This window comes from Aulonocara stuartgranti, assembly GCF_965226115.1.
Source record: "Aulonocara stuartgranti genome assembly, chromosome: 9".
Classification (NCBI taxonomy): domain Eukaryota; kingdom Metazoa; phylum Chordata; class Actinopteri; order Cichliformes; family Cichlidae; genus Aulonocara; species Aulonocara stuartgranti.
The window spans coordinates 22,677,401-22,689,987 of NC_138960.1; the positions used below are offsets into that span (position 1 = coordinate 22,677,401).

The 12,587-nt window shown below is 41.4% G+C and overlaps 1 protein-coding gene across 1 annotated transcript in view; it reads right to left on the reverse strand.

The window, feature by feature from the left end:
* Positions 1–12,587, reverse strand: part of plxdc2b (plexin domain containing 2b) — a 118,853-nt gene that overhangs the window by 44,754 nt on the left and 61,512 nt on the right. Inside the window, exons 3-4 of the mRNA XM_082545881.1 lie at positions 10,843–10,989; positions 6,550–6,619 (exon numbers count right to left, since the gene is read on the reverse strand). Coding sequence (XP_082402007.1) covers positions 6,550–6,619; positions 10,843–10,989 — 217 coding nt within the window. The remainder of the gene's footprint in view (positions 1–6,549; positions 6,620–10,842; positions 10,990–12,587) is intronic.

A 12,587-nucleotide genomic window follows, 5' to 3' on the forward strand; every position in this document is an offset into this window, starting at 1 on the left:
TAATAATAATAATGGATTGGATTTATATAGCGCTTTTCAAGGCACCCAAAGCGCTTTACAATACCACTATTCATTCACTCTCACATTCACACACTGGTGGAGGCTACAGTTGTAGCCACAGCTGCCCTGGGGCAGACTGACAGAGGCGAGGCTGCCATATCGCGCCATCGGCCCCTCTGGCCAACACCAGTAGGCAGTAGGGTAAAGTGTCTTGCCCAAGGACACAACGACCAGGACAGAGAGCCCGGGGATCGAACCGGCGACCTTCCAGTTACAGACGCGCTTCCCAGCCCCCTGAGCCACGGTCGCCCTAGAAGAGCTTAACTTCTGTCTCGCTAGCTTGCCCTGCGCTCTTCCTTCTGACTATGCTGTCTGTGTTGAGCGCTCAGTGGATCTGCGCTCGACAGTGCAGCCTAGGCGGAGTAGTCGAACGCAGATTCACTGAGCGCTCAACACAGACAGCATCGTCAGAAGGAAAGTTGATAAAATAAATTACAAATTTTGTATTGTTTGATACATATGCGTACCGAACCGAAAGCACTGTATCGAACGGTTCAATATCGATACGAGTATCGTTGCACCCCTAGTCATGAATGTAGTCAACAAATCTGCAGCAAATTGTTGAATGTGTCCTAAGAACAATATATAAAAGTATGAAGCCAGCATGTTACTAACTTTGCACAAACACTGGAAAGAGGCAGTCTGTGTAAATTATTTAATTAATGAAAGCAGCGAAGAGAAGCAATGCCTCAAGACATGGCATAATACTGTGATAGGCCAACAGGTTTCATTTCACAGTCAGTTGCTATTTTCAAAGCAACTTTGGTGTTCAAAGTATTTAAGCAACAGTACATTGACACAAAGTCACTGCTTTTCAAGCTAGATAGCTGTGTCCTGATTGTACATATACATAAGTCTACTGGAGATGAAGATGGAAGTGTTAAACAGTCAAAACTAGACATTTACATACAGCCATGTCTATCCTTAAAAAAAAAATCTAAATCAGAAATCTTAACATAACCCTAACACCGTAAATCACATGCTGTACATGAAAACATCTGGTCCTCACTTGATTTTAGGACAGCCGGTCTTTTAGTTATGTGGTGCTTCACAGTAAAATCACTCAACAGGTCAGAATACGAATTTAATCTCTTTCTTTTCTTCTCAGGTTCAAGAGATATACTGTATATAAGGTGGCTGCCTAAGGCATATAGGCATAAAAAACTCTGCTGAGAAACAATTTTTGGGAAAAATGTCATTGAGGCCAGAGTATAAAACCTCATTTCATGTATGTCTGATATGGTGGGCGTGCTATAAAACACATCTATCACTGTGGAAATCACAGGCAGAGCATACTATGAGGGGAATCAATCTTTCCCCAAAGATCTCCATGCTCAGAATTTCCTCCGTATAAAGTGCTGTCAGCACTGAAAGCAGGAGACAAGAAATATGGATCTGACTATATTTCTTGTGTAAAGTCTTGAATGCAGAGTGAACTTAGAGTGAATAAAGCAGTCCTTTTGGCTCACTGAAGGACTGCTTATATATGTATATATAAATTCCCCTCTCACCCCTGCGGGCGGTCTTTATCCTTCAAGCTTGGGTCCTCTACCAGAGGCCTGGGAGCTTAAGGGTCCTGCACTGTTTTTTGCAATTACTAGAGCTACGCTCTTCTGGACAGAGATCTCCGATGTTATTCCTGGGATCTGCTGGAGCCGCTCGCCTAGCTGGGGAGTCACTGCAACTAGCGCTCCGATTACCACTGGGACCACTGTTACCTTTACTCTTCACATCTTCTCAGGTTCTTTGAGCCCTTTGTATTTCACCAGCTTCTTGTGTTCCTTCTTCCTGATGTTGCTCTCATTTGATATCGTTCTCCTCCTCTGCTTGTTCACCACTACTATGTCCGGTTGGTTAGCCATCACCAGTTTCTGTCTGTACCTGAAAGACCCTAGGGACCATGTCCCATCTTGACCTCGGGACTTCAAGGCCACACTTGACTTAGATGTTCCTGTATACTATGCCGGCCACTTGGTTATGGCATTCAATGTTTCCCCAGCCTGCAAGCATCTTGCCATCTGCAGTTATGTACTGGATTGCATCTGTACACAGCCTGCACCTGGGATCTTGCCTTGTGTGGTAGACCCTGCCTCTATAGATCTTGTCCTCAGAGCTTGTTTCTGTGCTGCCATGATTAGTGCCTCTGCGCTTTCTTTCAGTCCAGCATTGTCCAGCCACTGGTAGGATTTCTAGACAAGGTGCTTCCTTGTCTTGATGTCAATGGCTTCTATCTCCTTCTTTGGCCAGCTTATTATCCCAGCATGGTATCTGATCACTGGCAGGGCACAGGTGTTGATTACCCTGATCTTGGTTTTTCCATTCAGCTCACTCCTCAGGACTTGCCTTACCCTCTGCAGGTATTTGGTGGTTGCAACTTTCCTGGTGGCTTCTTTGTGGTTCCCATTTGCCTGTGGGATTCCCAAGGCACTTGTGCCCCACTCATGTATTGAGCCTTATGTCTTGTCATCCTAGCTGCTATGATGCCTGACAGGTAGGTACTTCAGAGGGTATTTCCTTGAAGTTTGATGCCAGGGACAATTTTAAAGAAGTATTTCATTAGGATAAGAAAGGATACAAGTTGTGCTTGAGAAAATAAGCAGTATGAAAAACAACTAGCTGAATACTTCAAGCAATTCAGTTCAGTCCTCTAGAAGTAGAAATGGCATGGGGTTTGTGACTGTTTCACATTGTGTAGCCAAATAATCATTAGACATAATAATTTAACTCAATAATTTGAATCTTTTAATATAAAACTATAGAAGGGACAAGGGCATTAGCCACATATGCAACATATGCAAGGGCACCATTATTGCTGAGGAAGTCAGACAAAGGAACTGAACAGTGAGTCTGCAAATTTTTCAAAATAAAAGACACTGCAGAGGAGTGAACAAATCTGCATTACAGAAACAAACCTGACACCCATCATTCTACCTAAGCCTGTGCTTGTAGCTCACCTTCTGCCTCTGGGCTCCACTTTCAACCCTTAAAAGCTAAAGAAATAAAAAAATAAAAAATACCCAACCAAACACACACTTCTCTGAAAACATAAAGCCCAGGGTTGAAATGTTTTATTTCTTAGCCTTGATGCCTTTGCTTTCTACCACCAGCAACCCCCTGAATACATAATCCCACTTATTTGACAGTCTAAAGAAAATCAGACAGCCTCTCAATACACTAAAGAGGTGAGAGCTGCGGGGCGCTCAATAGAGAGGCAATTCATTCATTATGGCCGTCACTTACAGCAGTAGGAGACTGGACAGAACAGGAGGCATACACGAGGGAACAACAGAGAAATAGAAGTAATGGAAAGAGGGAGCGTTCAGAAAGGAGGGACAGCGGAAGACACTTCTTTATTTCAGGAGCTGTGTCTGTGTGTGCTGCTGTCCAAAAACATGAGCAGGAATTAGCAGTCCCACCAGGTCAAAGCTTCACTTTACTGACGTTGTGTTTAGACAATCTTTGTTCCTTCGTACTGAGATGTTTAATTTACAGGATTTTTCTCTTCATCACAGCTCAGTTGTGAGCCAAGAAGAGGATTCACACAGAGATTTGATAAGAAAAAAATTAGGGAGGGAGTGGGTGTCACAGGACAGCTGTGTGGTAGGAAGGCTAAGGATCGAAGGAGACAGTGTAAACTCAAATTTATAAAATAAACAAAGTCCAAAAACTAAACTAAACACTAAAAACTAAATACTGGTAACCACAGAGCCAGGGACACGCAGCACTGGCGGATAACATGACAAAGGGCAAGAAGAGACTCAGACAATTTCTAAACAAGGTACTGAGGCTAAGGGAAACAGGTGGGAGACACTAACACAAAGACTGAAGGAACAGTATAACATTGCTCTCATATAGTACATTTTTACATAGTGTGGCAGTCTGATGCACAGAGTGATTTTCTTAAAACAACACAAAACAGAGCAGTGCTGCTAGTCCAGATCGAGGGGCGACTCTTTCTAATGAAAATCTTGCTGTTTGTTGTCTTCCTCATGTCTTCTTCTAATAACATTTCATATGAGCTTTTGTTCCCAAGAGTTTAAGTACCTCACACCTCACGAATGTTATGCATTTGGCACCTTAAACATTAATGACTGCAAAACATGAAAAAAACCAAGCTGATTCATGCAGTTGTCCTGTGTTTCCTGTAAGCCGATGCATGCATTCTTCCTCTAACAAGTGACAGACCAACCACTGAAATCAGTGCACAGCTGGATAACTGTCCACACAGCTGGCAGCGGTCAGATCATATTTCATCACTTATATTCACACTCAGCCTCTCTACTCTGGCTCTCAGCTGACTGCAGTATGTTGTAAGCAGAATTATTCAAATGTGCATGCGTCACTTTTTTCTTTTAGTTTACTTTGAAGAAAAGTAGAAAAGTCTTAATTCTATTATTAATATTTGTATTCATTATTTTTATTCATTGTTAAAGACATTCCTTGAACCTGTTTCCACTAGAAATTGACGTCCTTGTGTATTAGTATCTACAGTAATCTGCCTTATTTCATTTTAAAACAGCCACCATTACTTTTCCAGAAAGCTAAAACATCAATGGGAACCTACTCGGTTAATTTCTCACTCTGTACTTTAATGTTGGCTCTCTGTAGTTTAGAATAATCTTTATGTGTTTTATACTGGGCCTTTGTCCAGTGCCTCAGTTCACCAGAACTGTCTCTGTTGACGCCAACCTCCCTTTAAGCCACCTTTCTTTTGATTGGATGCCCCTCGCTAACAGAATGTGCACGAAGCTTCTGTGCTCACAGCCTGAGCTGTTCAACTGATGTGAACAAAATAGGGATATCTGCTCTCACTGACATCATATAAAGCAAATATTACAACAAAAAGTCTAAAACAGGGTGTTTTTACTTGAAGCCTCAGGCTTCTGGCTTACTGGGATATGCTAACCTCATTATTTGAAACTTTGGCCATGTTTAACATGAGAGTCCATCAATGTAGGCAGTTTAAAGAGGAAATGCACCTTAAGTTCTTAGAATGAGGCCTTTTTGATGTTTAAATCTACAGTCACTGTATCAAAAAAGTTGAAAAGTACACTTGGACCATAGATGTGTATTCAGGATACATGCCAACCCAGTCTTGGTGCCTGGATCATTAATGTGTTTGAGGATTGGCTGCTTTACTGTTTGGAAAGTAATGAAATCCGAATGCAACTCCGCTGCCGTTTTGTCACCCTCTGTTAAGAAATTATCTTTTCCAGCAGAGTTTTTCCGCGTAGGAAGCAAGAAAGAAAAATATCTGCTTAAGTAAAAAGTGTGACCTGCTGACAGAAATGAAGGCAGGCTGCAAAGATGGTACAGTGGTGAGAGGAGGGCGAGCTGACTGATAGGTCCTGAAATGGAGGGATATGAGGAGGGTGTCTCGGAGACAAAGTCCCCGAGGCCTGTGAGAGGCAGATAGCTGCCTCCTCCTCCTCTTCTTCGCGGCCTTGTCCCTCCATCTCTGTCTGGAGAAATGCAAATTCCTGTTATCTCTTTCGGGCTAGTAGCGCCTCTGCCCATCCGTTCCTCCTCACCATCATCCAGAACGTCTCTAAAGCCCACTGAACTTTCCCCAGCGATCGAGGATCAAGTGGGGACACGAGACAGTGACGAGAATGAAGATAAGAGACACAACTGATTATTTCTTTATTATTCCACCGACAGTTAAACGCTGCACAACATCTCTGAAATAGTTGAGTAAGTGCAGGGCTTTAGTCTTTGATGTGATAATAGACGGTTGGGGTGTTGCGGTTTCGCCATCAAGACTCAAGTGGAAAATTGCTTTGCACACTCTGGCAAACACATCTGCTGCGTCATGTGTCTCGCCCCCAGATACACATCCTCTGATACCCCAACCTCTTTATCCACGTCTATCAGGGTGCGCTGGGTCACTCGGCAGAACGACTCCTGTCTCCCGTCCAAACCTACTGGTCTGGTTTCTCCTCCAGTTAAGTCTGGTGTGCAGAGTGTTGGGAGTGGTTTGTTGCTTTATCCCCTACTCTAGCAGACTATCCCACGGAGGTAAGAGCTGTAAATGTCTTGTATCAGGCTGCCTGCTTGGCTGGAAGATTGTTGTTGGTGGTTTTGTACTGTGGTTTGTGCCAGACAAGGTTTTTAAACCCTGAATCTCCCTGATTTAGTTTCCAAGAAGCATCTTTTGCAGAAATAACTCATTGTTTGGTCCCCTTTTCTGTATTTAGGGGGGATATCTCTTTGTACAGTAGCCACACCACACCCACAGGTTCACCAAGTACTAGAAACACATTCAGACATGAACACATGTATGCACACAGACTGTGGTTTTCTTCCCCATTTCATAAATGCCTCTGTACTCCAGACTCATTTCATAAATCTCACCACATTCCCTGCTAAACCCCATAGCAATAAAAATCTGTCTGTGTACAGTATAATATACCAAGCACAGGCAGTATATCCAATAATAACACTAATAAATACGACTGAGAACAGAGGGCAAAAGCAGTGTTCACTTACCACCGGTCGCCACTGTGATTTCACGCAGGTAATGTCCGTAAAAAGGAAAATCGAAGGACAGATTAACTCTCTGTGAAAAAACAAAAACAAAAAACAGACAGATGACCTCAGTCAGGATGATAGAGCTAAGACAGGATCCAAGAAAAAGCTGTTTTGATCTTAAAAAAACAAAGAGGATTTAGATCAGAAGGAAAATGTGAAAAACAAATACCAAAGTGCCCGGTGTGTTACATCTGCTCTACTTTACAGGGTAATCTTTATGAGAAGAAAGAAGTCCTACAAACTAAAAAAGACAAACACTGAACTCAAAGTTTTGCTGAAAAAAAATGTTTATGTCACAGCTGAAATATACAATGTGAAGCAATGACAGTACTTTCTTAAACACTCATGGAGAAATACTTATATTCAAATTCAAATTTTATTTGTCACACACAACCATACACAGTATGACATGGGGGTGAAATGCTTGTAGCTGTACAATGCCCGACCATTAAATGACATATACACCATATCTCTGCATGTAACTATTCAGTGGCGGTCGTTTTTTACCTAGGAAAACATGAAGTCTTGAGCCACCCCTTAGTTCATTATATTCTGCTTTCAAAGAGCCAGATCTTCTTCTGAATTTATAAAGTACGATGAGCAAAGGTTGTTTCACTAAAATACAAATGCTTCCCACTTCTTTAGTTGAATCTGTCAAAAAATGCCAAATATATTATACAGTTTGACCCCTTGTGAATAAGGCAGTGGACAAAAGTAGGGTTTACTGTTCTTCCATGTATGTTTGTACATGCTTCAATAAATCAGTGCAACTATTCCCCATTTTCCTAGCAAAATATAGAGAAATGAGGATATGGCTCGGGACTTACATGTCAGCACTGTGACTCCCAAAGTGAGAAATATGAAATATGTCTTTACCTACCCTCTGAACTGACCCATACATAAAATTCAAGGCTCACTTGAGACCACTTTTTACGTTTTACTATAAATTTCTATTAGATTGAGACAGAAAAAAAATGGCGTGGCAAGAAAAGATCTTTTTGGTAAAACCCAAGACACATATTACCGGTAGAAATCTCAACCCTCTAGATCAGTGTTTCCCAACCACTGTGCCACAGCGCATAGGTGTGCCATGAGAAATGATCAGGTGTGATTAGTACTCTAAGCAATCAGCCTGAGTAACGGGCAGAACAATTACATTCTCTTCCACTAGAGGGCAGTACAACTACCTGCTCTAATTAAATAGGTTGCCAACTGTGAGACGATCCAGCGCATGATAGCAATAGATACATATTTGAAAAGAGAAAGTTGTCAATCTGACCTGGGTCCTGGAGATGAAGGCCCTAGCATGAGTAGTGGTTACAAGAAAGCATAAAAGCTATACTGGGGTCAAATCGAACCAATTCTGCTATACCTAGTGCGCGGGGGGAAATGATCAATTTGCTTTTGGTGATTTTTTTGTTTGGTGATGTGCCGTGTGATCTTTCTAATGTAAAATATGTGCCGTGGCTCCTAAAGGTTGGGAAACACTGCTCTAGCATACTAGTAGGAATAATCGCATGACTAATGTGCACACGTCACCTCTCAGTGAGGTGCAATTCGGCACCTTGAAAATCTAGAGCACGGTACACCTGATGATTTCTCACGACACACGTATGTGCCACTGCACAGTGATTAGGAAACACTGTGCTGGAGTTGGTAGTAACAGTTAGCAGAAATAGTCTATCCGGTCACTTCGTAGCGGAGGAAAGTCATGCTTTAAGTTTAACAGCTAACAATAGCTTTCCTGTGTGCTTCATCCAGACTAATTAGCTATTTCTTTTCACACTAACTCACCATACTAAAATCTTCTAAATGGTAAAATTTGACCAGCCAAAAATCATCAACATCACTGTTACCAATGTATGTTTCATGCTAACGTTAGCATTTAGCTCAAAGCATTATCCAGCGTACCCTCATAGAGCTGCTAGCATGGCTGTAGATTCTTGAGGCCTACCATTTCTCACGGGAAATATTTAAACAACAAGCTTTTACACAGAGATGGGCTCATATTGTATTTATAAATATTTTAGTATGAACGGAGACATAATAAAATTATCTTTAAGAGACTACAGGGTAGCCAAAAATGTATCCTATAAATTATAGTTTACATTCATTGTTTTATCCCTCGGGTTAAATTCCAGACACTGCCAGTAAGTGTTATGGAGATGGACAGTCCACAGTGAATATGCTGATATTATGCATGGTCCTACAGATTGTGCCAGAGGGAGTAATCCTGTGGCAAACCACGATGAATCTTGAAGACCATAGAGACAATCCAGAGCTTAACTTTTCTGCACTCCGGTGATGAAGCTAACCTCTGTGACTGCATTTTGTTTTACAACTTTATTAGCCAATTTCTTTGAGTAATAGCTGGCAGCCGGCACAGTTTGGAAGGAAGATCTCTGAGTATATGCAGGACTTTAACTGTCTTCATTATAAAGTCTATTTGTTTAAAACGTTAGTCTGCTGAGGTTGTGCCGCAGATCTGTTCAGCACAGATGGTTTTCCCTGCTTCTTTCGCTCCAATATGAAATCAAATTATTCAGCCGAGAATTCCAGCGTCTCCTTTTGACTCCAGATTCCTCAGTTGACCGCTGAATTAGGAATTCACTTCGTAAAACAAAGTCAGAGAACCTTTCCCCGATGCTGTTTACAAGAACGCCTCGCTTCTTAGCCGGGACGTTCAGTGGCTAAAATGAATAGCTTGCCTCAGAGTGGATAGCTCAATCCATCACCACCCAGCTGAAGGTAAAGGAGCAGAATTCACAATGTGGGCCTCTATTCTGTATCCTTGCCAGCTATTGCTCACCCTGGGCAGTTTTTCTTTCTCTCTCTCTTTCTTTTACTGCAATTCTGCTTTGTTTCTCAGTCAGTCTGCTGCTGCCTTGTGTGACTCCATCAGTATGCAGCTTGCATGCATCACCTGCTTGTGCTGAGGTGGAGGGAGGGGAGCTTTCTAATTTTTTCACTGCAGGGATACTTTTAATGGTAAAAATGCAAGAAGAATTACTTGCTGTTTTTAGCCTTAAAAACAACCGTAGTCCTTCCAGTAATGTGTGTGTAGTGATAAGAAAATAACTGTTTTCAGAGGGGTTATTGTCACGATCCTCCTCATTTACAGTGACAAATTGTACACTTTAAGTCAGCTTTATATGTTATGTCTGCTTCGTTGGATGTCCCAAATCTACAATCTGGTTCATTCTTAAAAAGGGTCAACTAAAGTGCATGGTGAATTATTTCTACTTCATAACATCTAAGCAAGTATCCCCTTCATGAATGGAAATACAGAGGGTTTATGACAAGGTTATAGTCAAGAACAGGAAGGACAGATTAGACTTTGGCAGAAAACATTTAAAAGAGTCTGCACAGTTTTGGAAAAAACTTATTTTGACAGATGAAACCAAGATTAGCTTGAACCAGAATGATAGGAAGAGAAAAGGATGAAGGAGAGAAACAGCTCAAAGGATGAATTATGGCATGGGCATGTATGGCTGCCAGTGGAACTGGGCCACTAGTGTTTATTGATGATGTGCCTGCTGATAGAAGTAGCAGGATGAATTGTGAAGTGTACAGGGCTATGCTCTCTGCTCAGACTCAGCCAAATGCTGCAAAGCTGACCAGACAGAGCTTTACAATGCAAATGGATAATGACCCATAGCATACCACAAAAGCAACCCAAGAGTTTCCAAAGCAAAGAAATGGGGCATTTTTCAATGTCCAAGTCAGTCACCTGATCTCAATCTGATAAAACATGCTTTTCAGTCATTAAATATAAAAATATACAAAAAAGGAACCACAAACTTCTGTTGTACAGTGGCAGAAATATAAAACTTGTGCCTTTGTCCAACTAAACGCAGAAAGACTGTTAGTCTTATTATGTCCTACCAATCTTTACTGTGTCAAATGTAAAATGTCTTAAAGTTGGATAATAATTGTGGTTCCACAGTAACAAAGATATTGTAGTGAGCAGCAGTTGTAGATGGAGCAATAGGTCCATTTCTGGAAAAAACACCAACATCTGTGAACCGAGCTAAAGCAGATCAAAGCACCTGTACACAGAATTCAACATAAGTAAGGTTCAGATGTAAACATATTTCCTTTAAAATGCTCAGATTCATTTTCAGGATAACAAAATTATAGCTCATAACCATTTATCAGAGTGAAAAACACACATCTGATGGATAATTTTTGGTATCAAATGTCTTTAAATATGCCAACATCGAGTAAATCTCATGATGTGTGTTGACTTACCGCAGCTTGTCTGTGTGTGTTGGACAGAATGCCGTGGATCTTCACTTTGTCCTTGTCCATCTGGTCGATATTTACCCACAAGCCCTTGCTCATCGGATCTGAAGGGCCGTACGTCTTTGATGTGTAGTAGTTGTGATCTGTATCCTCCTGAAGAATGAAAGAGAAAATAAGATAATACATCGGGTGAGTCTGAGTCGATCTGTGAAGTTTGTACAGTATAATAAGGGCGCAAAGTGTAGAGAATATAAACACATTTAAAAATAGAGATTGTGCAGCTCATTGCAGTCTAATACACAGTTACCACTAAATAAAAATAAAACACATGCATATGGAAATTCACTGACATCCAGTATTTTTAATTTTGCAGCTAACCAAATTACCCACTAAATTAGATTATAACAGTCCCCGTCCTTTCCTTCAACCTCTTTCCTTTAAAGCGCTCAGCACATGTACTGCTTTTAATGTTTCCTAATAAAATTAAACAACAAAAAAATGCAATCAGCTCCTTTTTCTCTTAAAAAGCCTGCAAAGTCAGGGCTGCCTTTAATAACAGAGCCATCCATGAACTTTTACAAGGCCATACGAGACGGGCTTGTCTGCTTTTACTGTTTCCTGTGCAGAATTAAGAAGAATGTTCGTGTTGTCTGTTTCCCGCAGGGTCTAATGAGGTACCTTGCAGCTGTGTCTTTTTATTTGAAACACTGTTAAAGTTTATGTTTTGCTGGATGTACATTACTTGCGACTGTGATCTGACTAATAGGAGCTCACAGAGCTCTGCAGATGCTTTGATATATGGGCGGTAATATTCAGAGCTTGTCAAAAGGCCATGAGACAAACATTAATTAAAGCACAATCCTTCCCTGTTCAGTTCGTTTTGCTTCAAGGATTCATATTTCCCCTCAGAGAGTTATAATCTAATACCGCTATTCAATATTCAGCCTGCTATATAAGACAAGGGGAGATAATGTTTCAGGCCTGGCAAAGCCTCTGTGGGACTGATAAATATCTGAATCCCAAATGGAGTTCAGTCATGTAGGTGGTGCTACTTCTGATTAATGTGTACATTTAAACAAACACTGCCACAAGCCTTTCATCACAGATTAACGTGCAGACAGACCATGTCAGGGAAAAAGGCCCCTTCAGGCAGCCTTATTCAGCACATTACTCCCAGAATAGAAAACAAGTCTACTTGTAAAACACACAAATGCAGGGCTGTAAAGTTTCCTGCTAATCAGCACAGGATGATTTCTTGTCTCACGCAGAGAGAGCGAGGGAGATGTAGGCTCCTCAGAGGTGAGAGGGGCCAGCTGGAGAGTTCTTCAAGTAAAGGGGACGGTGGGCAGGGCGCCATCGTCCAGCTGGGTGTAGGTGGATGTGAAGCTGTGGGGGCTTCTCAAGAGAATAACAAACACAGTACAAGGAGCATAAAAAAAATGCTCACACAAATAGTTTTGGTGGGAGGTTGAAAGAGGAAGGTCCTGTTTCTTTAAAACATCCACAAAAATGTCCAACAAGTAAAGTGTAGTACTCAAAATCAGTGTGGGAAAATACAAACATGGTGAGAAATCTGCTCCCACTCTGGTCTCGGTTTTGGGTGGCTTTTATGGGAAACTCGAACAGGTAGGCGCCAAGACAAAGAACAAATAACTCTACTTAATTAGATTTCAGTCCAAAAGTTGGTCAAGAAACCGAGATTCAGTTAGGATTCTTTGAGTTTAGCCTTCATCTGTCTTCAAAAGAGTAGA